The 27597-nt window shown below is 37.2% G+C and overlaps 1 protein-coding gene across 1 annotated transcript; it reads left to right on the top strand.

The window, feature by feature from the left end:
- The first annotated feature begins 916 nt into the window (after positions 1-916).
- Positions 917-22869, top strand: FAM154B (family with sequence similarity 154, member B). Its single transcript, XM_008578394.1, has 4 exons — positions 917-1086; positions 2318-2469; positions 8150-8398; positions 20501-22869. Exons 1-4 carry the CDS (start codon positions 917-919, stop codon positions 21442-21444), a joined length of 1515 nt encoding a protein of 504 aa, XP_008576616.1. The 3' UTR covers positions 21445-22869.
- The last annotated feature ends 4728 nt before the right edge of the window (positions 22870-27597 follow it).

Here is a 27597-nt window from a genome sequence, read left to right as displayed (position 1 = left end):
AATGTGAAAGGGAGGTGGAAAATTGGAGAAAAATATTTAGGAGCTAATAACTTTTCCATTGCAAAGCAGTAAAGTCAAAGAAAAGTATCTAGGAGGTAATATCTTCATCTTACACAGGGTGTCCAGAAATGCCATTTAAAGTTGATGGGATAAAAAAAAAGGCAGGTTAAGTGTATCAAAGATACAAATGTAATCAAGGTATATATAAAGATCTTTTTCATTCAGATCTTTGCTCAAATGTTACACTGTCTAAAATCGCAGCCTTTCTTCCCCACTCCATGCTCTCTATCCCACTTCCCTGCTTCATTTTTTTTCCATTGCACTTATGATACACTGTATTTTTCTGATTTGTTTATTATTGGCTCTCCTCCTCACCTCCACTCCAGGATGTAAGCTCAAGGAGGGCAGGGAATTTTTTTGCCTTTTCTTTCTTAATATTATATTTCCAATACCTTGGCATAGTTGTTGCTCATTAAATACTTGTTGAATGAATGACTGAATGAATGACCATACAACAGTAGGAAGTGAATGGGGGTCTTATAAATTAACTAAAGCTTTATCTTTTATGTTAAGATTTGAAAGTTAGTAACTTAAGGTGATAAATCAAGTTATTCAAAGTTTGTAAACGAGTATTAGAGACGTAGTCTCTAGCAAAACTACAAAGCAGAAATAGTAAGAAAGAAGTTGCTTCTGGGGTTTGGAGATGTTGGGACAGGATATTTTTCCTTTCCTTTATAACTCTTCACACTGTTTGATTTGTTACAATGTGAATGTATTGCTTTGATGGAAAATAAAACTAAAATCAATGACAAATTCTAAAGCTTTGACTTGATTCTTAGAATTCAGCACAGCTATATCAGAACCTCTATGCATGACCTGTGTACCCTGTCCCTAATTTTTCCAAGAGTCTTGGACCATGTGTGGCCCGAAATCACATCAGCATTTTCCACAGCCTCCACTTTCAGTTGATAACCCTGAATCTTTTGACTCCCCTGACTTTGAAGTTTCTTGGGTATCCTGTGACACCACCTCTTCACTCTTTGTTGCATTGCAGTTCATCATGCTGTCCAGCAACCTCCAAGCAAAGTAACTTATTTTTCTTATTTTCTTCTTGGGGGTTCACTGAGTTTGGGTGTCTTAGTTGGTTCTGATTCATCTGCAAAGCATATGCATTTTCTTCAGGTTCAGCTTTACCTGGACTTGTATCATCAACCCTCATCACATGGCCTGGGGTCTTCGAATGATACCAGACCCGAGAAATTGACCATTTATTTCAGAATGGTGTTTATTTGGGGTTTGTTTTGTTTTTTAAGAGTTTTATCTTTTTTCTGATTATGGAATAAGTATATATGAGGCATAGTATGAAAATCCAAGAAAAAAATCTATAATATAGTGAAAATCCCTCATAGTTCTTTCCTCCGCAGATAATAAGTGTTCAAGACTTGTTTTACATACACATAGTTTTTTTATATAAAAAAAGAGTGCATACTGTACATACTATTCTACAACCTACCATCTCACCATCTTCCAATGGCCATGCATAAAGGTCAACCTCATTCTCTTTAATGACCATATACTATTAGTTTATATGATATATTGGTCAGGATGCTTAGTTATGGACAACATAATCTACTCTGATTAAGTATATTAAGGAGTATATATTGCTCACTTGGAAGAACTAAAGAAACCATTTTCAAAATCAGCTTCCAGGAAAAATTCCCAAAAATCTCATCACAGAACTGGGCTGCCAAGGGAGCCACTACCTCTGCCACAATCAGAAAACTGTGACAGAGCTGTAGGCTTCAGAACTACTCATCTCTGTCAAGGTCAAGAAGCTGCCGAGTCAGGAAACCACCTTGCGAATCAGGACGCTGCCTAACAAACTGCTGGCTCCAAATTCCCTTTGCCTCTACCACAAACTATGCAAGCAAAATGGATGTTGTGCTCTGCCTCTCTATGTACCTCTGTTCTGAATCAAAGTCTCATGAGAGTATATCTGAGGTGAAACCTAAATTGTATGTGGAACCTGTCAGTAACGGGTATGGGAACTTCACTTGTTAGCTTTTCGGCTTCTGTAGTATAATAAGACAGTAAATTGTTGCGAGAGCAAAACCAGAGTTTCCCACTACATAAGGATACACCATAATTGTTCATTGTATTTGTAAACACTGTTACAAAGGAAACAGTTTTTTTTTTTAGTAAAGCTGCTTTAAAATTTAGAGATTCTGAGTTTATTGGAGGTCTCTGATTAAAATGCAGTTACCACAGAAAATGTTTTTCAAGGCCAAATAATCTTTCAGTTTGTTTGTTTGCACAGGCGACATCATTGTCCACATGGAACCACAAGGATTTATGAAAATTCTGGAATGTTTTGCCCCACAACTGAATATTTGGAAAAATATCCTGTGTATGGCAATGTTCTTCCACCTCAGAGTCTTAAACCCAAGCAAGAATTTCGAGCATGCCGTGGTAAAATGGAAGGAATAACTACATTTAAGTAAATATTGAGCAACTATTTGCTTTACTTCTTTTCCTACCAACTCTTCTGGTTTTAGTAAGATTTTCAAGATATTTAAATTGAACTATTTAGTTGACTGAAGTTGAACCAATCCAAGAAACAAAAAACTAAGTCACAGCTTGAGAAAAACAGAAAGATGAGAAGTTAGGCTGACAAAGAATGATAAGAGAAAAGAGAAATAAAAAGTTCTATGGATTTTATTTTTACTCCTAGAATATCTTACATTTATCTACTTTCCACTGTCACCACCACCTAGAGGAATGCAGTGGCTTCCTAATTGTTATATCTGTATCTACTATAGTTCATTTTTGCATGTCTGATCTGTTTTCAATATTTTAGCATGCCAAGATGATCTGTTTAAAATGCAAATCTAATCCTATTACTTCCCTGCTTAAAATACTCTAAAACTTTCCCATTGTGTTTAACATAGACCGAAATCCTTACCACAATCCCTACATGGTCTGCTCCAAACTTGGTTCTCTGGATTATTTTCACTGCAATGCCCTTTTCACTCTTTTATGCTCCTATCCTATAGGCCATTTTTCATCTTTGAAAGTACCAGGTTCACCTCGTTTCAGAGCCTTCCAAGATACTATTTTTTCCCTGCCTGGAGTTTTCTCTCCCTCTTCCCTAGTTATAACTCATTCGACCTGTAGATCTCAACTAAATTGTCACTTGGGAAAGCCTTCTTTCACCCCTCACCCAGTTTTCAAGCTAGGGAAAATTCCTCTATGTAAGCTCCTTCATATTATTTATCATTAGATTAGTTTCAGTGTTCCATGAAAGCAGGAACTATGTTTATTGTTATCTCAGCATTCTATTTACAGAAACCTGGTACAGTGCCTACTAGCACATAATAGGATCCCAATATTTGTTCAGTGGGTGATGGACAAAAATCCTCTTAAGCCTAAACTTTTCATTGAACCTGGCTTTTTTTTTTTTTTTTTTTTTTAAAGATGACCGGTAAGGGGATCTTAACCCTTGACTTGGTGTTGTCAGCACCACGCTTTCCCAAGGGAGCGAACCGGCCATCCCTATATGGGAGCCGAACCTGTGGCCTTGGTGTTATCAGCCCCACACTCTCCCGAGTGAGCCACAGGCCGGCCCATGAACCTGGCTTTTTTTTTTTTTTTAAAGATGACCGGTAAGGGGATCTTAACCCTTGACTTGGTGTTGTCAGCACCACGCTTTCCCAAGGGAGCGAACCGGCCATCCCTATATGGGAGCCGAACCTGTGGCCTTGGTGTTATCAGCACCACACTCTCCCGAGTGAGCCACAGGCCGGCCCATGAACCTGGCTTTTTTGATCTCTTTGTATCTTTGTCAGTTAGGTGTCAATTTTATTATTCATTATTTTATTTAAACTATTGATGTGTACACCATATTCAAGGCACAATCTTAGCGCCTTAAGTGTAAAAATATCAGTACATTTAAGCTCCTGCTTTCAAGGAACTCATACATCAGCTTTCTATAATTTGGGGTTTTAGAAATGTTCTATAACAGCTTTAATTTTTAGTGTTAGCCATTTCCATTTCATTTCAGATAGAGCTCATTCTACTTATATAGCAAAGGTGGAGAATTTCAAATTAGATTAATACTTCTACCTTTAACATTTCAGGCAACCCTATAGTAATAGTGCTTTGGTGACTCCAGTTAACTTATTTATGTAGGTGTGTGGCTCTTCCACATATCAAAGATTTTTCCATAGTCTTCACTTTAGTGTGCTTTAGTACCATCTGGAAGTGCTAAAATTGCAGATTCCGGAGCTCCACCTAAATGAATCGGTAGATAATGGAGTGGGTCCCAGGAATCTGTATTTTTAACCCACAATTCTGGTGATTCTGTTGGCACAGACTCGCAGTAGGTCAGGCACTGGACTGCTCCCTTGGGGTGACATGGACATAAAACAGAGCAGGGATTTGCCCTACTGTTGTTTACAGTCTTTAGGAAAGATAGTCCAGAAACAAAAAATCAGCTAAATAAACAAGATAATAATAGATTATAGTACATGAGATGAAGAAATTGAACAACTGGTTGAGATAGAGCAAATGGAAATGGTTGCTCTTTTTTCTTCATCTTAACTTCTTTCTTCCTTGATACCTGTGTGGTTCATAATGAAGATTTGAAACAAATTTCACAATATTTATGTGTATTGAGTAAAGATTTTGCTTTTTAACCGGTTCCAAATGTTAAAATCAAGAAAGTTTAACCTGAAATATCTTTCTTTTAAAAGGCAATTGCTTTTCAGTTCTGGATTTTCCCAGTTGACTTGGTCAAGTCATTAATATTGAAAAAAAAAAAAAGTCCCAAATCCCAAAGGCTCAAATATGCCAATAAAACTAAAAATTCTATTCCTTAAGTCATCATCTCTCCACTTAGTAAGGCACTGGATCTTTTCTTTATATTTTGACTAGAAAACCACCAGCATTTCTAAAAGCCATGAGACCTAGGGGCTTGGAACTCTTGCTTGACCCCCTCATGTTAACCATGCTGACTAGGCAGTAGAAAGCAGATTTATCTATACAAAAAAGAATAAAGTGTCATTCATACTTTTCTATAATACAGGAGGAAACTGTATAAAGAGCACATGTCAGAACTTGTACAGACTTTTGATGCTTTATAGCATTACAATTGCAACACAGAGGACTGCCAGAATAGGCAAGAAGTCTGTCCTGAAGGAGTAGGATTCTGGGCGTATCAAATATGGGATATATTGGATGAATAAGACTGCATTCACCCTCTACTACTTTTCCATGGAAAGTTGCTTTGGGTTCAGAGGTATACTTTCTGACACTTAACTAGTCTAACCTGAGAAACTGAGACTTCTAAGCTTTCTCTCTGCCTTTCTCTCCCTGATTTTCCAACTTCCTGATTGCATTTTAGCCTAGTCTTCTCTAGCTGGTATTTGAGAAGAACAAAGAGCAACTCAGCTGTCTTGAGAAGCAGAGGTATGTGATTTCTACTACTATCCATCTATTAAATACTTATTAAGCATTTGTTAAGCGTTAAGCACTATGCTTAGCACCTGGGGTACAGTGGTGAGCAAAAGCTGAAATGATCTTTGTGCTCACAAACATTACAGTCTAGTGGAAGTGACAATCAAAAATATCACTCAAGGGCCAGCCCGGTGGCGCACTGGATAGTGCGCCGCTTGGGAAGCGCGGCGGCGCTCCCGCCCGACGGTTCGGATCCCACGTGCGGACCGGTTCCCGCTCACTGGCTGAGTGAGGCGCGGGGGCAACACCGAGGGTTGCGATCCCGTTGCCGGACACGGAAAAAGAAAAAAAAAAAAAAAAAAAAAAAAAAAAAAATCACTCAAAATAAGTATAAAATTGCAACAGTGATAAAATCTATGAAGGATAGGGGCAGTGTACCTTGACAGCCAGAAAAAGAGCTTTGACTTTATTAGGGAAATGAGAAAAATGAGCTAAAACCTGAAGGATGTTAAGCAATTAACTAGATTAAGAGGGGAAGTACTTTCCAGATAGAGAGAGTAGCATGTAGCAGGAGGGAACACAGAAAGTAGGAGATGCTCAAGGAGATACTCAAAGAAGGCCAGCAGAGCAGAGAAAGTAAGAGGAAACAGTGCGGGTTGAGGCTAGAGAAGGAGCCAGGCAGGGCCTTTAGGCCATGTTCAGTTTCATCTATATTCCTAGAGCATTAAAAAGCCATTGGAGATTTCTTTTCTGTTTTGTTTTATTTTATTTTTTGCAGGTGTGGGAGGGATATGGGAGAGGTGGGAGATCTAAGGAGGGGGCTAGGGTGATAAGGGCAAAAATGACCTGATCATATTTACATGCATGTGAGAGAATTACTTTGAGGTCAATGTGGAGAAAAGATTAGAGAGAAGATTAGAGTTGATGCAGGTAAATGAGTTTAGGAAGTTGTTGAAATTATTCAAGTGAGCTAGTATGAAAGATTTGAATATTATGGTGGTAATGGAAATGGAGAAAAGTGGTTAGATTTGAGAGATATTTAGGAGGCAAAATTGATGGGAGTTGATGATAGAATAGATTGGGAGGGAGGTGAGGTATAAATGGTGAGGCCTAGGTTTCTGACAGTGCACCTGAAGGGAACAAGCAAAAAGAACAGTATTTGTTGGGGGGGAAATAATGAGTTTGATTTCGGACATATTGAATTTTGTGGTGCCATTGAATATCCAAGAGGCCATTGTAGATGCTGGTATAAAGCTCAGAGAAGAGGTCTAAGCTGAGATGTAAATTTGACAGTCATTTCTATATAGGTAGTAGTTGAAGCTGTAGGAGTAGAAGAGTTAGTTGTCTTCAGGGTTGAACACTGTATGAGGAGAGGAGCGTGTGTACGCCCAAGTCTTGAGGAACTCCAACACTGATTATTTAATAGCTGAATAGAGGTGGATGAAGCTGCGTAGGACAGTGAGGAGAAATAGTAAGGCAGAAAGAAAGAATTTCCCAGAAATGGAGAGAGTGGACAATAACGTTGTTTATTGCTGGAGAGGTCAAGTAAAATGAGTACTAAAAATGTCTGATGGATTTCATCACAGGGCATTCATTGTGAATCTTAGAGCTGTGTTAGGAAAATGACAGTACTGGAAACCAGACTGAAGTGGATTGAAGAGGTGGGTGGGTTAAAAGGGGTGAGAAAATGGAATCAACCAGTCTGAGAAGTTACGTTGTGAATAGGAGAAGGGATTCTGTGCATTTTTTATTTGTTTCTTAGAGCTTATGAACACATGCAGCAAGTATTGATTAATACAAAATAGTTTAACCGTAAAATGAGTGACATGGCCAATAGAGTCCGGAAGAAAAAAGCAATCTGTGAAAACTTGGAGTAATAATAGTAGTAGCTAACATGACCTGACCATGTACCAAGCACTCCTCCAAGTGTGTGTTTGTGGATCCTTAAAACAACCCCATGAAGTAGATGATAATTTTGTCCCATTTAATGTATCAGGAAACTGGGGCATAGACAGGTTAAGTTATCCAAGGTCATGCAGCTAGTGAATGACAGAGCCAGGATTTGGACCCAGGCAATCTGATCAGTCTAAATCTGTGGTCTTCTCTATTCCACCAGACTACCTCAGTATCTGCAGTACTACCTCTGTCATATAATGTAATATGATGCCCAGGGACTATTACCATCCATGACAAGGGATTCTGGGAGGTCCAAAGATGAGTAAGACGCATACCCATATTATGAATGTAATTTATTTCTAAAGGCCAGAGTCACTGATCATTTAATGAATAGGAAAACAGCACGATTTCAGTAAGAAGAATGTATGCCCAAATAGTTTACTGGAGTCTTTCAGTAGGATGAATAAGATATTTGATAAAGTGGACCCAGCAGGAATTTATTTTTTAAATTTTTCAGATTTATCAAACCTTTCACCTGATATTCCTTCCCGGTTAGAAAAAATTCAGTTACTTGAGAATTCTGTTTACTTTAGATCCAAGTAACTGAGAATCTGTTATAAAGATGTTTTGAAAACTAGGATTGTTGACATATTTTTCTCAATATAATTAGTCACTGGATAATAGGACCTTATAAAGGAATTCAATTACTTCTTTCAAGTAGTTAGTTTATCAACTATTACCATTTTAATAGTAAAAAGAAAAAGACTTGAGATTTTCAATAGTGTATTGAAATGATTAGAAATAAAAGAATTTGTGAGGCTATGTTTCAAATTTATATATTCCAGGTCAGATTATCGTCCTTATGAAATAGTCAAACAGCCTCGCCATCTACCAGAAGAATATAAGCCAAAACAGGGGAAGATTGATCTTGGCACTACCTACAAACGGGATTTTAATTCTTATAATGTGCAGCCTGTGGCAATAGTCCGTCCTTTGGAGCGACAACAAGTTAAAAAAGGAAAGTTGGACACTGTCCCAACCTATAAAGGTAAATTGCCATTTCAAAAATGAAGGAGCCAAAAACTAAAACTCACTTCTAGCTTTAACATTTACTATCAAATTATAATTTTGGTGTGTTGCCAGATTTAGCCCCCAGGGCTTAGAAAATAACTTTCTCTTTGTTCAAAATGAGATTGCATAGATCAAAAAACAAAAAAACCCACCATTAGCCTGATTGAGAGTTAAGAGACCTGGATTCCTGTACAAATTAAATCACTTAGTTTTCCCTCTCTCAAAACATATAAAAAACAAAGGATGCCATTGAACAAGCATTATGTCACATCTGTCACTTTATGTCATATTTAGTTTGCTAGAAGGAATTGAAGCTCTACCGAGAGAGTATTAGGGTCTTTGAGAAATAAGTAGCAACCCTCTTATCCATTCAAGTTCTGAAACAACCTATAAAGCAAAAGAGTTAGCAGATGGAGAACCAAAATATTACTTTTATACTGATAAAGGGTAGGGTGAAGGATAAAGCTTCCATCTGTAAACAGATGGTTCCTGATACTGAATCTCAGAATAAGATGGGCTTATCCACGGTGTGACAGACAGTGCTGATCGACCACATGGGGAACCTACTCCTCTAAGACTTCAAACATGGAGGAAGTGTGGGAATACCTTCTCCCTGATGACATCTGATGTGGAAGAGTAGGAGCTGGGCAAAGTATGAACAGTTTTTCTTTCCAAAAAGCTATCTGACTTTAAAATACTCTATTACTTTTGGGGGATGAGGTCTTTATTTTTTTTAAATAGGCTATCTTGATAATAGATATTATTTCTATATTTTCTTTTATTAGTAATATAGTTGCATATAGTATAGGTTTACATTTTTTCCATTAATTATGTGAAATAGCTGAATGAGTATGGCTAATATAAAACCCTTTGGTATGAGTGATACAATCCACAATCAAAGTCATGATTCATACTTTAATTAGGTAATAGCTGAATGCACACTTTTTCTATAAATTTCACACTTCATACTTTAATGAATAAGTAAAGTGCATCTATAAGCCTATCCATTAGGGAGGTTAGGAACAATGTTCTTTCTGTTTTTAAAAGCTGTGAGCTCATAAAATGCTACACAAAGAACAAATTGTGAAGACTATGGATATGGTAAACAAATATAATCAAATGTAGCATATGGTAATTGCTAAGATATAGATATTGATATGTATAGGAGACAATGTACTGTACAAAATTTGATGTAAAAGATAATTAATGAAAATGATGTACTTGCTCCTTTATACAATAGTAAAGTTTTCTTCACTTTTTTTCTACCAAATCTATAAAAAAAAAAATCAGTAATATTGATTCCCCCTTATACTGTGAACATTTACACACAACGTACGCAGATACTCACACCAACACTAGTTCTGGCTTTCTATTACTTGGGTTTCCTACAGATTTTCATACTTCCACTCCTACAGTTCAAGTCTGAGGAATCCTGGCCTTCTCTCTTCTGATCTTTCTGAGTGAGGAAAGGTTATGTTTTGTATTTTCAGGCTTTTAGGCATAAGACAACAGTAATACTCAGGGCCAACGCTGTACTTCATCATTATGTGTGATTGTAGTGCAGGCTTTGTAGATATCTACTTAAGGACAGGTCTGTAGATGAAGAGAAGTCACAGTGGGAAGAGACTCTCTTACTGTCCTCTGAAAGTTAGGGAATGGAAGAAAGACAGAAATAGGATATGATAAAGAACAATGAAAACTCTGCAAGATGGTAAGCAGGGCAACATGTAGATTCTGGAGATGTGGTTGTATGAAACAGATAACTCCTTTACAAATATTTCTGCCTCCAGTAGCCTCAGCTTAGAATTTCATTTATATTAAAATATAGATGATGGGGGCTGGCCCGGTGGTGCACTCGGTAGAGTGCGGCGCTTGGGAGCGCGGCGGCGCTCCCGCCGAGGGTTCGGATCCCATAGAGAGACCGGTCCGCTCACTGGTTGAGCGTGGTGCAGGCGTGACACCGAGGGTTGCGATCCCATTGCCGGTCACAGTACGGGCACGACACCGAGGGTTGCGATCCCGTTACCGGTCACGAAAAAAGACAAAAAGGGAAAAGAAAAAAAAAAATACATATATATATATATATGAGGAAATAGATCAGTATTTGATTTGATAAATATGTTTTGGGGATTATCCTGCTCTTTGTTAGCCATTGTAGGGAATACAGAGATCTGGATTGTAGCATAGTTGTTGATGTTTAGAAAATTTATAATTGAGGGCCGGCCCGGTGGCGCACTGCTACAGTGCGCCGCTTGGGAGCGCGGTGGCGCTCCCGCCGAGGGTTCAGATCCCACATACAGACCGGTTCCCGCTCACTGGCTGAGTGAGGTGCGGGCGCAACACCAAGGGTTGCGATCCCGTTGCCGGTCCCGGTCTGGTCCGGGTGCAACACTGAGGGTTGCGATCCGTTGCCGGACACGAAAAAAGACAAAAAGGAAAAAAAAAAAAAAAAAGAAAATTTATAATTGATAACCAAGGAGGTAAAATATCTGTACACTAAAAACTATAAAACATTGATGCTGGCTGGCCAGTTAGCTCAGTTGGTTACAGTGCAGCATTAGAACACCAAGGTCAAGGGTTCAGATCCCCATACTGGCCAGCCTCCAGGAAGAAGAAAAAAAAAATTGATTAAAGAAACTGAAGAAGTAACAAATAAGTGGAATGATACCCTTTGTTCATGGTTTGGGAAAATTAATATTGTTAAAATGTTCACACTACCCAAAGCAATATATAAATCTTATCAAAATTCCAATGGCATTTTTCACAGAAATAAAAAAAATCCTATAATTAATGCGAAACCACAGAAGACCCTGATTAGCCAAAGCAATCTTAAGAAAGAATAATTAAGTTGGAGGCTTCACATTTCCTGATTTCAAATTATATTGCAAAGCTATAGTAATATGTAATATGGTAATATAGTAGTATGGCAGTGGTATAAAGGCAGACACATAGACCAATGGAACAGTATAGAGAGCCCAGGAACAGATTAGAGAGCTGCATATATTTTGTAGCCATTACAAATTTTCGTGAGTTCAGCTTTTGGTATAGGATATAATAGAGAGCAGAAAGTCATTGTTTCCACTGCAATAACTAAAGAAAAAAGTATGAATTTTTAAAAATCTTCTTTTCAATAGCATCAGACAGCTGCAGAAGCAAAGAACTAAAATTTTAGAGAGGGAAGAGCCCTTTCTAGGTGATTTGAGATGGCCAACCATTTACTTTTCTGGGAACATTGGTCAAATCTAGGCCTAAACTGAGGATTGAGCTTGGCATAAGCAGCGGTACTGTACTAGGAAAAATTAATGAAATACTTAATATGTGGCTGGTATGACAAACTGGAATCTAGAAGAGCCCCAAATTCAGGGCTGGTTTTCTTTGTGGGATATTCACTAAGTGTTTAAGAGGCATGGTAGGCTGGGAGACTGGGCCAGAAAAGTCCCACGGAAATATCTCACAGTCTTACTTGACAGTAGATACTTAGGAGACAAAGTCCTACTAGAATGAGGGCCCTACCACAAGCACACCTCAGGTCTTATCCTTGAGACATTTGAAACTAGAGGAACACTATATCTAACCATAGGTGCCACTGAGTGCTGACCTAATTCAATTCCTGATCAGATCAAGGTGATCTGCCGCACATCCTATTTGCCTAACATAGGAAAGAGAAAACTGTCTCCTGTTGTAAGTAACATTGGTGTTAGCTTCTATTATTCTTTTATATACAACAGCCAGCATATAGTAAAATGTTATGAAACCCATGAAGAATCAGGAAATATTTGAAGAGATAGTAGTCAAGAAATTTCCACAATTGATGAAAGAACCAGCCCACAGATTCAAGAAGCTTGACAAGTCCCAAAATAGATAAACACAAAGAAAACCACCCCTAGGCAACTGTTGTCAAACTTCTGATAACCAAGTAAAGATAAGTTCCTGAAAGTAGTAAGAGAAAAAATAAATATTATCCACAAAAAAGAAAATTATACCTGACTTTCCAACAGAAACTATGGAAGCCAAAAGACAATGGAATGATATCTTTAAAATGCTAAAAGGAAAAGAAATCTAGAATTTTAAACCCAGTAAATACCAGAATTTTATATCTAGTAAAAATATCTTTCAAAAAAAAAAAAGGCAAAGTAAGTATGTTTTCAGACCAAAAAAAAAAGAAGCTGAGATAATTTGTTAGCATCAGACCCATACAACAAAAAGTGCTAAAGGAAGTTCTTCACATTGAAGAAAAATTATTCCAGATAGAAGCACAAAATGCAGGAAACAATGAATCACACAGAAAGGGTAAATATGTGGGTAAATATTAAAAGAATATTGGTTTTTTAAGGTCACAATAATAATTATATTATGTTTTTACACAAATATAGAAGTAAAATATTAGAACAAAAGGCAGGAGGGTGCAAATGGAATTAAACTGTTAAAATGCTCTTCCATTGTTCTAGAAGTGGTAAAAATATCAATTTAAGTTTGATGGGGCCAGAAAGAGCCCATAATAACTCAAAAATGCAATTTTATTTTTGAAGTATAGAAAGTTATAATTAAAATTCTAATAGAGAAAAAATGGAACATTAAAAATTAATAAAAATCCAAAAGAAGACAGGAAATAAGAGGTATGGAAACAACATATGGGAAAATCAAAAGCAAATAGCAATACTGTCAATTTAAGCCCAGCTAGATCATTCATTATGTTAAATGTAAATGAACTGAATATTGCAATTAAAATTCAAGGATTGATTCCTCATACATTAAAAAGATGAAAGGACATTTTTAAAATGTATGCCAATAATCTATAAATTACATGAAATGGACAAATTCTTTGAAAAATACACTTTACCAAAACTAACTTAAAAAGAAATAAAAGTAAAAGTAGCCCTATATATATTAAAGAAATTGAATTTGTAGGATTGAAGGTGTAACTTAAATCTTTGTCATAAAGAAAATCCAGAATTTTCAGTTTCTGAATAGGATGCAGAAGGCTGGAAAGAGTGCGTTTCCAACCTAACAACAAGAAAAAGCCAGATAATCTACAAAGTTATAAATGTTTATGAATGAATCCTTTAGAAAGCTTTGATCATAGGTCAACCAATCAGCCTGAAATCTAAGGACAACAGCTGCCCTCCAAGTTGAGACAGGATGCAAGCACTGTTTCAGCTGGAGCAGGCATGGAATGAAGACTGGCTGGCATAAAAGAGGATAAAAAGGATTCATACACATTTTTAACAAATTGCTAAAGACTGAGTGTGGACCAGTGGAAGAGTACAGAAGCCCTGAGAACTTCAAACACAAACCACTCATAGATTCTTCTCAATGGATTTTCACCGTGTACTCATCAGAAAACTTAGGAGAGAGGTTGAAGACCAGAGAAACCTTCTTTTGGAGGTGCAGTCATGGAGAGTGGAATGACCATTATTTCAGGAACAGCAGGAAGCTTCATTTGAATCCCTCTAACCTGTGGAAAAAAGGCATCATTAATCCACTGTAGGAGAGACATCACTCTATCACCCCCAATGAACAGGTAAAGATCTATTGCAGCTTGGGGAAATGAAAAGGAAAAACAAGAAGAAGCAAAACAAAATAAAATCTCTAATGTGAAAAAGGAAAATGAAATTGTCCTGAGACCAATCATTAGAGATCTACTATATCAGGGGAAAAGAAGGGAGCACTAAGAGAGCTCTACCTCTGAGACCCAGGGTTTCAGGGCCTGCCTAAGACTGAAGCTGGACTGAGACAAGAGAGAAACTACCTCCCATACACACATATACCCCAATACCAGATTACTGAGCACTGAGTAACAAGCAACATCAGTCTACCATTGGGAGGAGGCAAAATTATGGAGAGAGACATTCTCTGAGGTACAGGTGCAGAGAGAAGGTCTAAAGCTGAGGATGGAGCAGACATTGAGAAAACACCTCCAGCAAACCAGCCCTCACCCTAAGCACAAGATAATACCAAAGGAATTTGAAGCTGGAAGTGCATTGAAGGTAAGTATAGCAACAACGAAAACCCAAACCTAGCTCAACTACTGATTGGACTGACTTAACCCTCCTCACTAAAGACCTGGCAAATGAATTATGTATCCTTTTCTGGATATAAGTATTGTTTATTAATTTATGCTGCACATAGTGTCCAGCTTTCAAACAAAAGTTATAAATTACACAAAGAAGAAGAAAAAGGAAAGAAGGAAAAAACAAACTGTCAAGAGACCAAATCAAAACAAGGTCCAGAAATGACCCAGATATTGGAATTATCAAAGACCTTTTTGAAAAAATTATGATTAATGTTTAAAGCTATAGTGGAAAAGGTGGAAAACATACATGAACAGATGGAGAATTTCAGCAAGGAAATGGAAACTATTAAAAAAGTGAAATGGAGGGCCGGCCCGGTGGCACACTCAGTAGAGTGTGGCACTTGGGAGCGCGGCGATGCTCCCGCCGAGGGTTCAGATCCCATATACAGACCGGTCCACTCACTGGTTGAGCGCGGTGCGGGCGCGACACCGAGGGTTGCGATCCCATTGCCGGTCGAAGTACGGGCGCGACACTGAGGGTTGCGATCCTGTTACCGGTCACGAAAAAAGACAAAAAGGAAAAAAAAAAAGTGAAATGGAAATGCTAGAATTTTTTTTTAAAATACACACAGTAAGATAAAGAATGCCTTTCATGGGCACATCGGTAGGTGCAACACAGCCAAGGGGAAAAGAAAATCAATGAATCTGAGATAAGTTAATAGAAATGACCTAAGCCAAAACACAGAGAAAGATGAAAAAAATAAAGCCAGTACAGAGCATCCAAACTGTGGGACGCTTTTAAGTGGGCTAACGTATAATTATTTGGAATCCCAGAAGGAAAGAAGGAGAACAAGATAGAAGAATTATGTGAAGACATAATGGAAAAGAATTTTCCAAAAACAATGAACAACATCAAAGTAAAGATCCAAGAAGCTTAGAGAACACCAACCAGAATAAATTTATAAAAAGAAGAAAAGAAAAGAAAGAAATCACTTAGAAACATATTGATACTGCTGAAAGTGAAAGATGAGAACATCTCTGAAGCAGCCAGAGGAAAAAAAGACATACATATAGAGGAACAAAGAAAGAATATACAGACTTTGTGGCAGAAACTATGCAAACAGGAAAATAATGGAGTTTCATTTTTTAAATGCTGATTGGGGATCAGGGGAACCTGCAGCTGGATTCAATCTGCACTGAAAATATGTTATAAATAAATACAGACAGACAGACAGACTTTTCCAGACAAGTAAAGACAGAATTAACGGTAGACCTTCACTATAAGAAATTGTAAAGGAAGTTCTTTAGGCAGATGGAATATGATACCAGACAGAGATTTGTTCCACATAAAGAAATGAAGATCCCCAGAAATGGCTAAAATGGCAGTTAATATAAAAGAAATATTTTTCTGGAGCAAAAATTATAACACTATATTGTGGATTTGTATAAGGCATAAGAGTTAAAAGTATAACAATAATAGTACAAAATATGGGAGGTAGGAAGTACACTATTGTAAAGTTCTTAGATTATATGTGAATCAATCACTATTACTTAATGGTAGACTGTGATTAATTAAAAGTATGTACTACAAGGAAGTACATAAATATGCAAGGAAAATTTATTACAAAACTACAAAATACAACCTGTGGACCAAATCTAGCCTACCATGTCTTTTTGTAAAAAAAATTTATTGACACAAAACCACGCTCACTCATTTATTTATTGTCTATGGCTGCTTTCGCACTACATTGTTGCAACAGGGACCATACGGCACAACGCCTAAAATATTTTTAATCTGACAGGGAAAAAGTTTGCCAATACCTCTTATATAGGGTGACCCCTAAATAAGTGTTACCAAGGGATGGAATCTATAAAAAAAATCCAATTAACCCAAAAGTAGGCCAAAGAGAAAGAAACAAAGAACTGATTGAGCAAATATGAAAAAAAGAAAATGAGTATAGATTTAAATTCAGCCATATCAATGAACAGATGGAGAATTTCAGACGTTAAAAATAAATTGTCTAACCATGCCAATTAAAACACAGAGATTGCCATAGTACGTGAAGAAGAAAAAAAGAACCAACTATGTGCTATCTACGTTAAACACATTTTTCTTTTTTTGTTTCCTGGCTGCTGGTCAGTATGGGGATCTGAGCCTGTGACCTTGGTTTTATAAGGCTGCACTCTAACCAACTGAGCTAACCAGTCAGCCCTAAACCTACTTTAAATACAAAAATATAGACACTTTAAAAGCAAAAGAATGAAAAAGTAAATACCATGCAAAATCCAATTAAAAGAAAGCTAAGAAATGACTATATTAACATCAGAAAAGTAGCCCTCAGAGCAAGGAATATTAACCACAGATAGACAGGGATATTAGCTAAGGATAAAAAGATAATTTTACAAACACACACTCGCACCCTAAATGTGTATGTCCTTAACACTGAGCTTCAAAATACATGAAGCAAAAAGGTATAGTACTAAAATAAGAAATACAGAAATCTGCAATTATAGTTGGAGACTTCAACATTCCTCTTTAAGTAATCTATAGAACATGTAGACAGAAAATCAGTAGGAATATAAAAACCTGAATGACACTATCAACAATCTTGACCCAATTGACATTTGTAAAGCACACCTGTCAACCTGTGCACATGAAACATTCATCCAGACAGATCATATTCTGAGCATAAAACAAACCTTAACAAACATAAAAAAGAAATACAAAGTATGTTTTTTGGCCACAACAGAATGAAACTAGACATCAATAATAGAAATTTAGAAAATCCCCAGATATTTGGATATTAAACAACAAATTTCTAAATAACCAATGGCTTTAAGCAGGACTAACCGGAAATGACAAAATATTTTAAATTTAATAAAAATTTTAAAATGGCATATCAAAATGCATGGAATGCATCTAAAGCAATGCTCAGAGAGAAATTTATAACATTTAATGTTTATATTAAAAAGAAGAAAGTCTTAAATCAGTAGCCTAAGCCTCCATTATATGAAACTAGAAAAATAAAGGGAAAATTAAATCCAAAGCAAAGTAGAAGGAAAGAAATAATGAGAATAAGAGCAGCAACCAATGAATTTGAAGACAGAAAAATATGAGAGAAAATAAGTAACACCAAAAGCTGGTTCTGTTCAAAGATTAAGTTAATAAACCAAGGGGGGGGGAATGAGAGAGAGGACATTAATTATAAATATCAAGAGTGAAAAAGGACACATCACTACAGACCTTATAGATCTTTATTTTACATTGTGGTTTCTTTTTTCTTTTTCTTCTTTTGGACAGTTTCATCAGGTTGCTGTACATGTTTGCTTCAAGAATGTAGAAATTAAAATTTAGGAGGTAATAGTAATAGAATTTGAAAACTGCTTGAAAGGGAGAGAAGGAATAGGGAGAGGAAGTCGATTGGATGGAACCTTTACCTGAGAGGCCAAATTCATAATAGAAAATGTTTTGTTGATATGTGATTTTCTGGGGAATGTGAGTCTTAGTGAGATGGTGAATTCAGTTGGAGCATGCTAAGTTCTAACTTTCCTGAGAGATATCCAAATAGATATCCAAATATAGCAGGAAGATAAATATGTGTTTTAAGGGAGGTCTGGAGTAGAGATTCAAATTTGGGAGTCATCAGCTTATAGGTGGTATTAAAACAGCAGGAGGAGTTTGGTGATGTGTGGATTGAGAAGGATGAAGCCCAGGATGATGCCTCCTGACTTTGTTAAAGTTACTTCCAATTCATTGGTACTTCAAGACACCACGAGAAGTAGAGTCCCAAGTAGCAGGAAAAAGAACTAGAATAAACAACTCTGGACTTATGTCCTCAAAGAAGAACTTAGAACAGCTCACTGTATTAAAATTGGGATAGAGCTGTGTATACAAACAGTAAGCAAACACATGAAGGTACCTCATGAACTAAAAGCTGTTCAGAAAAGAGCAAACTTCCTAATAGATTTTAGTGGCTAGAAAATAAGAGTGATCAGAGGAAACATTTATCCAACAAGGGCAATATTGAAGCTGCCAAATAACCAGACTGTATTGTTAGAAATGGATTGTATTGTTGTTGTTATAGTGTAATTGTTTGTTTCCAAGAGTGTCATAAAACATTAAAAATAGATGATATTGATAAAGACTATGATGTTTTAAAGGTATTGTTAGAATGTTAATAATAAATATTATAGGACAAATAAGTAATACAGGCATATGTGTACAGGTATATATTAATACGGAGGAAATTGATTTTCTGCAGTTATCTAGAAGTGATATTCATACTAATATATGCTGTTAAAACTTGACTCTCAGTCTCCAGATTCTTGCTTTCTTTTTTGAAAGTCAAACTTGGTTTGGTGAGGGAGAAATGTTCTCTCCTGTTAACTCTCATAAAATGAGAATATTTTTTCTCCTAGTTACTTTGGCAACAAGGGCTTCCCCTGTATGACTGTGTCGACCTAAAGACTTTTAATAACATCTATGATTTCCTTTTAGTTCCTACAAAATAGTGTTATAATTTTATACTTTAATTTGCAAAGAATAGCAATTCCTTCATGGAGAAAGAGACTTTTAGTAAAGTTTCATGTGAACTGGAAATGGAAAGCTATCAGGTACAGAGGAAGCTTGAGGGAAGAGCTACTCCATCGCTGTGATGCGCTACGTGATTTCTCTCACAGCATCTTCTCTTTCTTTTTCACATCTGCTCTGATTGCCACTCTACTAACTGGCCTCCTCTACCTATTCATCGTTTCTGTTTCCTTATGAGTCTGTTTTGAATATAATTTCAGCTTGTCATAGCTCTCCAACTCTACCCATGGCAAACTTTTAGCTTCTTCTCCCACTTCTATCTGGCCCTTTATTTTCAACTTTAGGTTCATAAGAACAAGAATGTTTAATCTAGCTCATTTTTTCTTGCCAGTTTGTTTCATAGGTCTCTGCTAGCCTCAAGATCATCTGCTCTTTTTTCAAGTACCCACTCTCATCCAAATATCAGTAGCTTAATCTTTCAGTTCAAAACTTGGCCATTTTGGCAGAAATTTCTATTGATGAGGAATTTTCTCTTTCAAGTAGGTAACCACATAATAAGCATTCAAGGTTTGGCCTTTCCAGTATGCATTGTATAGACTTTAGTGCAGATTCTAATACATTATCTTATATAGCAAACTTCTGTGTTTTATAAATTAATTTTTCATATTTAGAAATATGTATTTTGGGGTGAAGTCAATTCTGTAGTATTTCCCAGCTTACTACCTTTCTCATCTAGAAATAGAAAACCCTCACCTGAAATATAAACACCTTAGTTTTCCATCCATGGTCTAGGTAAGCTGCAGGAAGCAGCCTTAAAGTATTTAACTTCTAAATGTCAGATCTTAGCTCTGATGTTAATTTCTAAATTCTACATACAATTTTTAACACTTTTAAAGAACTCAGTTCAGGCCCTTGGCCTCCATTTCATGAGGAGGAAAAGTTGAAGCCAGTGATGTTTCTGGGATAGTACAAGTTTCCCCGTATCTTTGCTCAAGGACTTGTATAGGCTTCCTAAAGTATAATGGAGTTGAAATTTTCTGTCCTTTGAGGAGGCCCTCCTGAACAAGGATTAATACCCACATCACTTTTGCCCACACATCTGGGCACTTGAATTTATTTTAAGCTCTAGATTTTATGACTTACCTTAGCATTTTGTGATTTATAGTGAAAATCCCAGCCAGTTCCTGGGAATACAGTCATAATCTCCTAAACTCTCTGTCCTCACCTAAAACAGTCCTTTGGCTTTCAATAATTGTCTACAATCAGGCTCAGATGTGCCATTTCATTGTTATGTAGTCGGGTGAATCTGGAAGTGGGAAGTTATATGTATTAAAGTGGGGAGATGGGTAGGGAAAGGTGGACATGAAAAAAGAACAAATCTAAGGGGAATGAGAAACTTCATACTTGATGCTAGTAGTGTTCAGATTTCTAAAGGAAATGGAAGGATGTTTGGCAATGAGAAAAGTCAGTCATGATTTTTAGAGGAAGGTTTTCTTCAGTACTTAAAAATGATTTGTTTGTTTTTAATTTTCAAGATGATTATAGAGCTTGGGACATTCAAAAAAGTGAACTTTATAAACCAGAACAAACTTACCACCCCCCTACTGTGAAATTTGGAAATTCAACTACATTTCAGGATGACTATGTTCCTCAGGAGATAAAGCCTAAGCAAAACTTTAAACCCTCCTCTGTGGTCAGACGTTCTATAATCCCTTTTAATGGTGATACGAGTCATCGCCTTGATTATGTTCCTCATCAGCTAGAATTAAAGTTTGCAAGGCCAAAAGAAGTTTACAAGCCCAGTGACCAACGCTTTGAGGATCTCACTACTCACCGGTATGACTTTCAGGGTCTTGTTGGTGAAACCGCAAAAATCTGCAGACCTGCATACACCAGAGTGACCCAAAATGCCCAATTTGAAGGAAGCACTGAATTCCGTGAAAGTTTTCAGCCTTGGGAAATCCCACCACCTGAAGTCAAGAAAGTGGCAGAGTATGTGCCCCCTACAGGAAGCATGCAGTTAAACAGCACAAGCCACCTGGACTATGTTCCCTATCAGGCCAACCGTGTTGTTCCCATCAGGCCAGTTTCTCATAGAAGAAATAACAATTTTCCTTTCCAAGGAAAAAGCACCATGAAGGAACATTTTCCAGCATGGGAAATTTGTCGTCAAGGACTTATTAAGAAGCAGCAACAGATTCCCAACCCATCTGGAAAATTTGATGGTTTGAGCACTTTCAGATCTCATTATGTGCCACATGAATTGATTCCAACAGAGAGTTGCAAACCTTTAAATGTTGCTTTTAAGAGTTCTGTTCCATTTGATGATGTAACCATGTACTCCATAGAGTACACACCGAAGAAACAGGAAATTTGCCCAGCTAGCTATCCCTCTCCTCCAGGTTATATATTTGAAAATACAAATTACCAAGGTCATAAATTCTTCCGCAAGATCACGCCCATCGTGAAAGCCTTCTAATCATCAAATTGTGCTTAAAATGATGCCAATTAGCAAGATATTGGTTTTCTAAGGAAAAACTCAATTTTTATAATGAAAAAAAATGATGAGAGAAATATAACAAATCGTTTTTAGATATTTTTAAACAAGAAAATTGGAAAATGTATCATAGGAGATTAGAAGAATCTTAAAATCCATTTTGTATTGATATTTTAATGAAGATTGTTCTTTAGTATTCATTTCTGAAAGTTGAATAATGTACATTCCCATCTGAACTACTTTCATACCCAACATACTGTTTGATCGTTTCTCCCCAATCTCTAGTAGTATTATTTATACCTCTGTTTATAATGTGGCAATTATATGTTTATTCACATAACAGTTGTCGCTTATCGAGCACATTAGGACTATCTAGAACAACATTGAAAATGGTACATGAACTCTTCTTCTAAGACAACGGGATTCGTTTTCCTTAGACTTCAGGGCACCTACATAGTATACGCCAAGTCAAGTTTTGGTTGGTGGCATTAGAGACTGCTACACTGCTCCTCACCATGTTCAAGTTAGCAAGAGGCATTGTGGGGTGGCAAGGAAAGGCTCTGTGGCTCGGAATTAGAGGACTTGAGTTCAATTCCAATGACATCAATTTTTATTTGTGCCACCTTAGGCAAGTGACTCATGACTCTGAGCCTCAGTGTCTTCTTTGTAAAAGAAAATGTCTTCTGCTTACTTCAAAAAACTTCATTTTGAGCATCAAATCATATGATCCATTTTAATTCGTAAAGTAAATCTCTTTTTGTACCTGTTTTCTGCTTTTAAAACTAGGATAATTACCTACTCCATACTCGTTTTCTGGCCTGAAGCAAGGATTGTAAATAACCTAATTTGCTTTGAAATTATGACTAGTATGTGCTTCTGAGAGGAGTCTTGCCCTCTAAAGCTTCACAAGCACCTGAGAAGTTATTACAGAGAATGGAGAGCTCGGATTGGGGTAGATAACTTGGTTTGAATTTGCAGAAACGAAAAAGTAGTTTTAGGAGGACTGACAGCTCTGAAGAAATATTCTGGGTAAACTTAGGTAAATTATGTACCTAATTGCCGTGCCCAAATATCTCTGTTCAGAAGCTGAGCCAAGCCCAGTATGGGGCATAATCACCTTGTTCACTTCTTCTAGTGTGAAGATAAAGTGCTAAGAGGGCAGAAAAGGAATGATGCCAGTTAGTGAAGTAGAAACAACATATTGCATTTATAAATGCTGAAAATTTCCTAAAGAATTAAACACATTGGTTTTTTTTAAAGTAAATGATTCCATTATAGAAGAACATGGCTTATTTTAGCAAAAAGTGAATTTTAGTCTTTTATGACTTCAGAATTGTTTCAAAATATATACTTTGAAAATAAATTCATTGATCTTTTGTTAACATAGTTCTAATTATTTGAAAGTAATTTGTCTTACATATATTTTTCCATTTATTAGTGAAAATGTGGTATGTGAAATTTTATATTTCTATGTAACATTAATAAAACATCAATAAAAGTAATGGATTTTCATGAAATTATTTCTGTACCCAATTTTCTTTGGAAAAGAGAGCTTTTTTTTTTTTTTTTTTTTTTTTAAAGATGACCGGTAAGGGGATCTTAACCCTCAACTGGGTGTTGTCAGCACCACGCTCAGCCAGAGAGCGAACCGGCCATCCCTATATAGGATCCGAACTCAGGGCCTTGGTGTTAATCAGCACCACACTCTCCCGAGTGAGCCAACAGGCCGGCCTGCAAAAGAGAGCTTTTTTTTTTTTTTTAAAGATGACCGGTAAGGGGATCTTAACCCTCAACTGGGTGTTGTCAGCACCACGCTCAGCCAGTGAGCGAACCGGCCATCCCTATATAGGATCCGAACTCAGGGCCTTGGTGTTAATCAGCACCACACTCTCCCGAGTGAGCCAACAGGCCGGCCTGGAAAAGAGAGCTTTTTAATAAAGTCCTGTCTAGGTTAATCTACCCATAAGTAGTTATTCTTACTTTTTTTAATAGAAAACATTATACTATATAATCAAAAATAAAAACTTTACTACATTATAAAACATACTATATAATCAAAATTAAAAATTAGAGAATACTACAGCACATCTTGGCCCATATTCTAGTGCTGGATATTCAAATTCCTCTGTAATTTGATGGGGACAAAAGTCACCCCTAAAAAGATATCTAGGAGGGCCTCCCTGAAGCAATTTGCCGTGGCTGAGAACACAGATAAATAATGGTATATCCCCACAATCTAACACTCAATGTAAAGTGTGAAAATAGAGATTGGAACCGAGTGAGCTGGGTGTAGGACTTTTACCCCGGGAGTTCAAGAAAGTCTCCCTTAAGGAGTTAACAGTTGAGCTGAGTCTTGAAAGATAAGTATGTGTTGGACTTGCAGAGGGAGAGAACATGCCTTGGGAACAAAGTGGAGTCGGGGGGAAAGGGGGAGGGGAAGGGAAGTTGGGGATAATTGGGTTGGGGACACAGGGTAAAATCGCAATTTCTAGCAACGGGCATGCTGCCAGTATGGATCTGGCCTTCACCTCTTGGGCACGAGGGGTGACAATCAACTTTGTATCTCATGAATATTCATAACCAATTTTTAAAAAAAGATAAGTAGCAACTTGCCGGATCAAGAAAAGTGGAAAGGTGAGAACAACATAAACACAGGTACGGAGTGATCTATATCTTTGTGCAAGAGTTAAAGAGACTTCCAGGATATGGCAGTAGAAATCTAGCGATCCCTGATTTATCCTCTTCGTAGGTCTCCTCGAAATACTATGCAGGAACACACACACACATTCACACATTTTAATAGCTCTGGAAACTAGTGATATTATTCAACAACCAACCTGCCAGATTCTAGGACTTTCCACTAAGCCAAACTTGGATGAATCTGATGAAGAAAGAGGGAAATTCAGAAAGAAAAGTCAGTAGGAAATTTCCACCCCCACCTCATCCCATTTTCACCTTGTCTCCCTGCATACCCTTGTTGTGGGAAATAAAACCACAGACTAAGAAATTAGAAAGGCTTCGTGGTTTGTAAAAAACTGTATGGACAACACAAAGAGTGAACCCTAATGTAAACTATGGACTTTGGGTGATGTGTCAATGTAGGTTCATCGATTGTAACAAATGTACGACTCTGATGGGGGGATGTTGATCGTGGGGGAGGCTACACATGTGGGGGGGCAGGTGGCATATGAAACTCTGTACTTTCCATTCAGTTTTGCTATGAACCTAAAACTGCTTTAAAAAATAAAGTCTATTTTAAAAATAAAATTTAAAAACCTTTACAGCAGGAAGAAAGGAGGGGGTGTTTACTAGTCAGAGGGTGGGAGCCCCATACGCAGCTTTTTTTTTTTTTTTGACCGGTAAGGGGATCGCAACCCTTGGCACGGTGTTGTCTGCACCACGCAGCTTCTTACACAAAACTACAATCCAGTGCCCTCTGTGACAGTTGCCATGGGAGAGGAAGAGCCTTACAAAGGGGAGAAAGGACCACTTACTCAGCAGAGAAGGGGAAAGAGAGCCTTGTAATAATAAGTTACCAAACTTAAGGCTGTTTAAAAAGTGTACTAACATGTTTATGAAAGGGTCACAGTACCCAATAAAACATCAAGAATCTTTTAATTTTTTTAAGGCTCCAGCTTTTTTTCTCTGCCTACTCAATGTTATTTCACATGGAAGTGCAGATTTTCACCCTGTGTCATAGACACAGGGCTTTCATCAATGTCTTCCTCCCCTACCGACCCATAAACATAGCACATAGTTTGATAGCTGCTCTCTAGGGTGGCTAAGGGTATTTCACCATCCTCTCCAAAGTCCCCACTAAGACTCCTTTATTTGTAGCCATTATGGAACTATAATGGCTAACAAGGATATGTGGCTAGGAGGTGCTTACAGATAGTAGGTAAGCAATAGGAAAAGCAAATCACAAAACCATGGTGAAAGTTCTAAACAGATACTTCACCAAAAAAGATACACAGATGGTGTGTTAGTTTGCTAGAGCTACCATAACAAAGTACCGCAAACTGGATGGCTTAAACAATAGAAATTTATTGTCTCTCAGTTCTGGAGGTGAGAAGTCTCGAGATCAAGGTGTCGACAGAGTTGGTCCTTCTGAGGACCATGAGAGAAAATCTGTTCCAGTCCTCTCCCTTCGCTTCTGGCGGTTTTCTGGCGGTTTTCTGGCATTCTTTGGAGTTTTGTGGCTGGTAGACCTCTGCCTTCATCTTCACATGGCATTCTCCTATGCGCATGCATCTGTTTTCAAATTTCCCCTTTTTATAAGGACACCAGTCTTATTGGATTAGTGCTCATCCTAGTGACCTCATCTTAACTTGATTATCTGCAAAGACTGTATTTCCCAATAAGGTCACATTCACAGATACTCGGGATTAGAACTTCGTCTATTTTGGGGACACAATTCAACCCATAAAGGATGGCAAATAAGCACATAAAAAGTTGCTCAACATCATTAGTCATTAGGGAAGTTCAAATTAAAAACTACAGTAAGACACTACTACACACCTAATATTAAAATAGCAAAGAAAAAAATGACACACAAACCTGACAATACCAAGTATTGGCAAGGATGTGGAACAACTGGAATATTCATACATTGTTAATGAGAATGCAAAATGATGCAGCCACTTTGGAAAACAGACAGTTTTTTACAAGGTTAAACATACACATACCGTATGACCCAGCAAACCCACTTCTAGGTGTTTATCAAAGAGAAATAAAAGCTTAGGTGCACACAAAATCCCATACGTGAATGTTTATAGAACTTTTTTCATAATCACCCCAAACTGGAAACAACCCAGATATATTTCAACTAGTAAAAAAAATAAACATTTATCCCTATAAAGCCAATTCAAGGAACAAACTATTGATTGACCCAACAGCATGCACGATACTTAAAAGCATTTTGGTAAGTGAAAGAAACCAGACCCTCAGAGGCTACAAGTTGTATGATTCCATTTATATGAATTTCTGGAAAAGGCAAAGCTATAGGGACAGAAAATAGGGGATCAATGATTTCTAAGGAGGTGGGAGATATGGGAGTGACTGACTGCAAAAAAGCAAAACAATGTAACTTGGGGGGGGGGACTATTATATAAGGAACTCACTGATTTTGTCAAAACTGTTAAAACACCACAGAGTGAATTTGTGAAGTATAAAAATTCTGTGACAAAAGAGTAAAACTTTACTACCAATGAATCACATAGCCACACAGGCTTGGGAAAAACTTACCTAAAATAATTTACCTAAGTAAATTTGTAAAACAATATTCAGACCGGACACTATAAAACTAAAAACAGAAATATTTGTATACAAACATGGCACACTAGTTGGTAATTTTTTCCTTGCACAGGGGTGTGTGCTAGCAATTCTAAACTGTTTTATGGGTATACTAAGGTTGAACTGAGAAAATATATTGTAATAAGAGCCAGGCTTCTCACTGTAAGAGAAAGGAATTACAGAGAAAAAGATGCAGACTGTAATTTGTTCTATGGTGCTGAATTAGCATCCAAAGTTCCAGTATGAATCACATAAAAAGAAGTAAAAATAGATGAGCGCGTGCATTTACAGGTAGGTATATATGTACTCAACCTACAAAAACTCCCAATGGCCAAAGCTGGGAAAATTTGAGCAACAAAATAAATAACAATAGTGTTGGATTTGTTTTCTGACTTTCTTTTACTATAGTAAAATACACATGATATATGATTTACCATCTTAACAATTTTAAGTGTTTCAATACATTAATAATGTATTAAATACATTAATAACGTTTAACCATTACCATTATCCATCTGCATATACCCATTGAACAATAACTCCTCATTGCTCCCTCCTCCCGGCCACTGGCAACCACCATTCTAGCTTCTGTCTCTATGATTTTGACTAAGTATGTCACGTAAGCAGAATCATCTGTGACCTCGACACATTTAAAGAGTACTGGCCAGGGACTGTGTAGAATGTCTCTCTGTTTGGGATTATGATAGCATTTGGATGTGTTGTCCCCTCAAAACTCATGCAGAAACCTAATCCCCAATGTAGCAATATTGGGAATGGTTTGAGCTATGGGGGTGGATCCCCCATGAGTAGATTTACACCCTTGGTGGGGGGGGGGTCATGAGT

The sequence above is a fragment of the Galeopterus variegatus genome, unplaced genomic scaffold (genome assembly GCF_000696425.1).
Source record: "Galeopterus variegatus unplaced genomic scaffold, G_variegatus-3.0.2 Scaffold1676, whole genome shotgun sequence".
Classification (NCBI taxonomy): domain Eukaryota; kingdom Metazoa; phylum Chordata; class Mammalia; order Dermoptera; family Cynocephalidae; genus Galeopterus; species Galeopterus variegatus.
The sequence above is the reverse complement of the archived record's forward strand: the minus strand, read 5'-3'. Positions and strand labels throughout refer to the sequence as shown.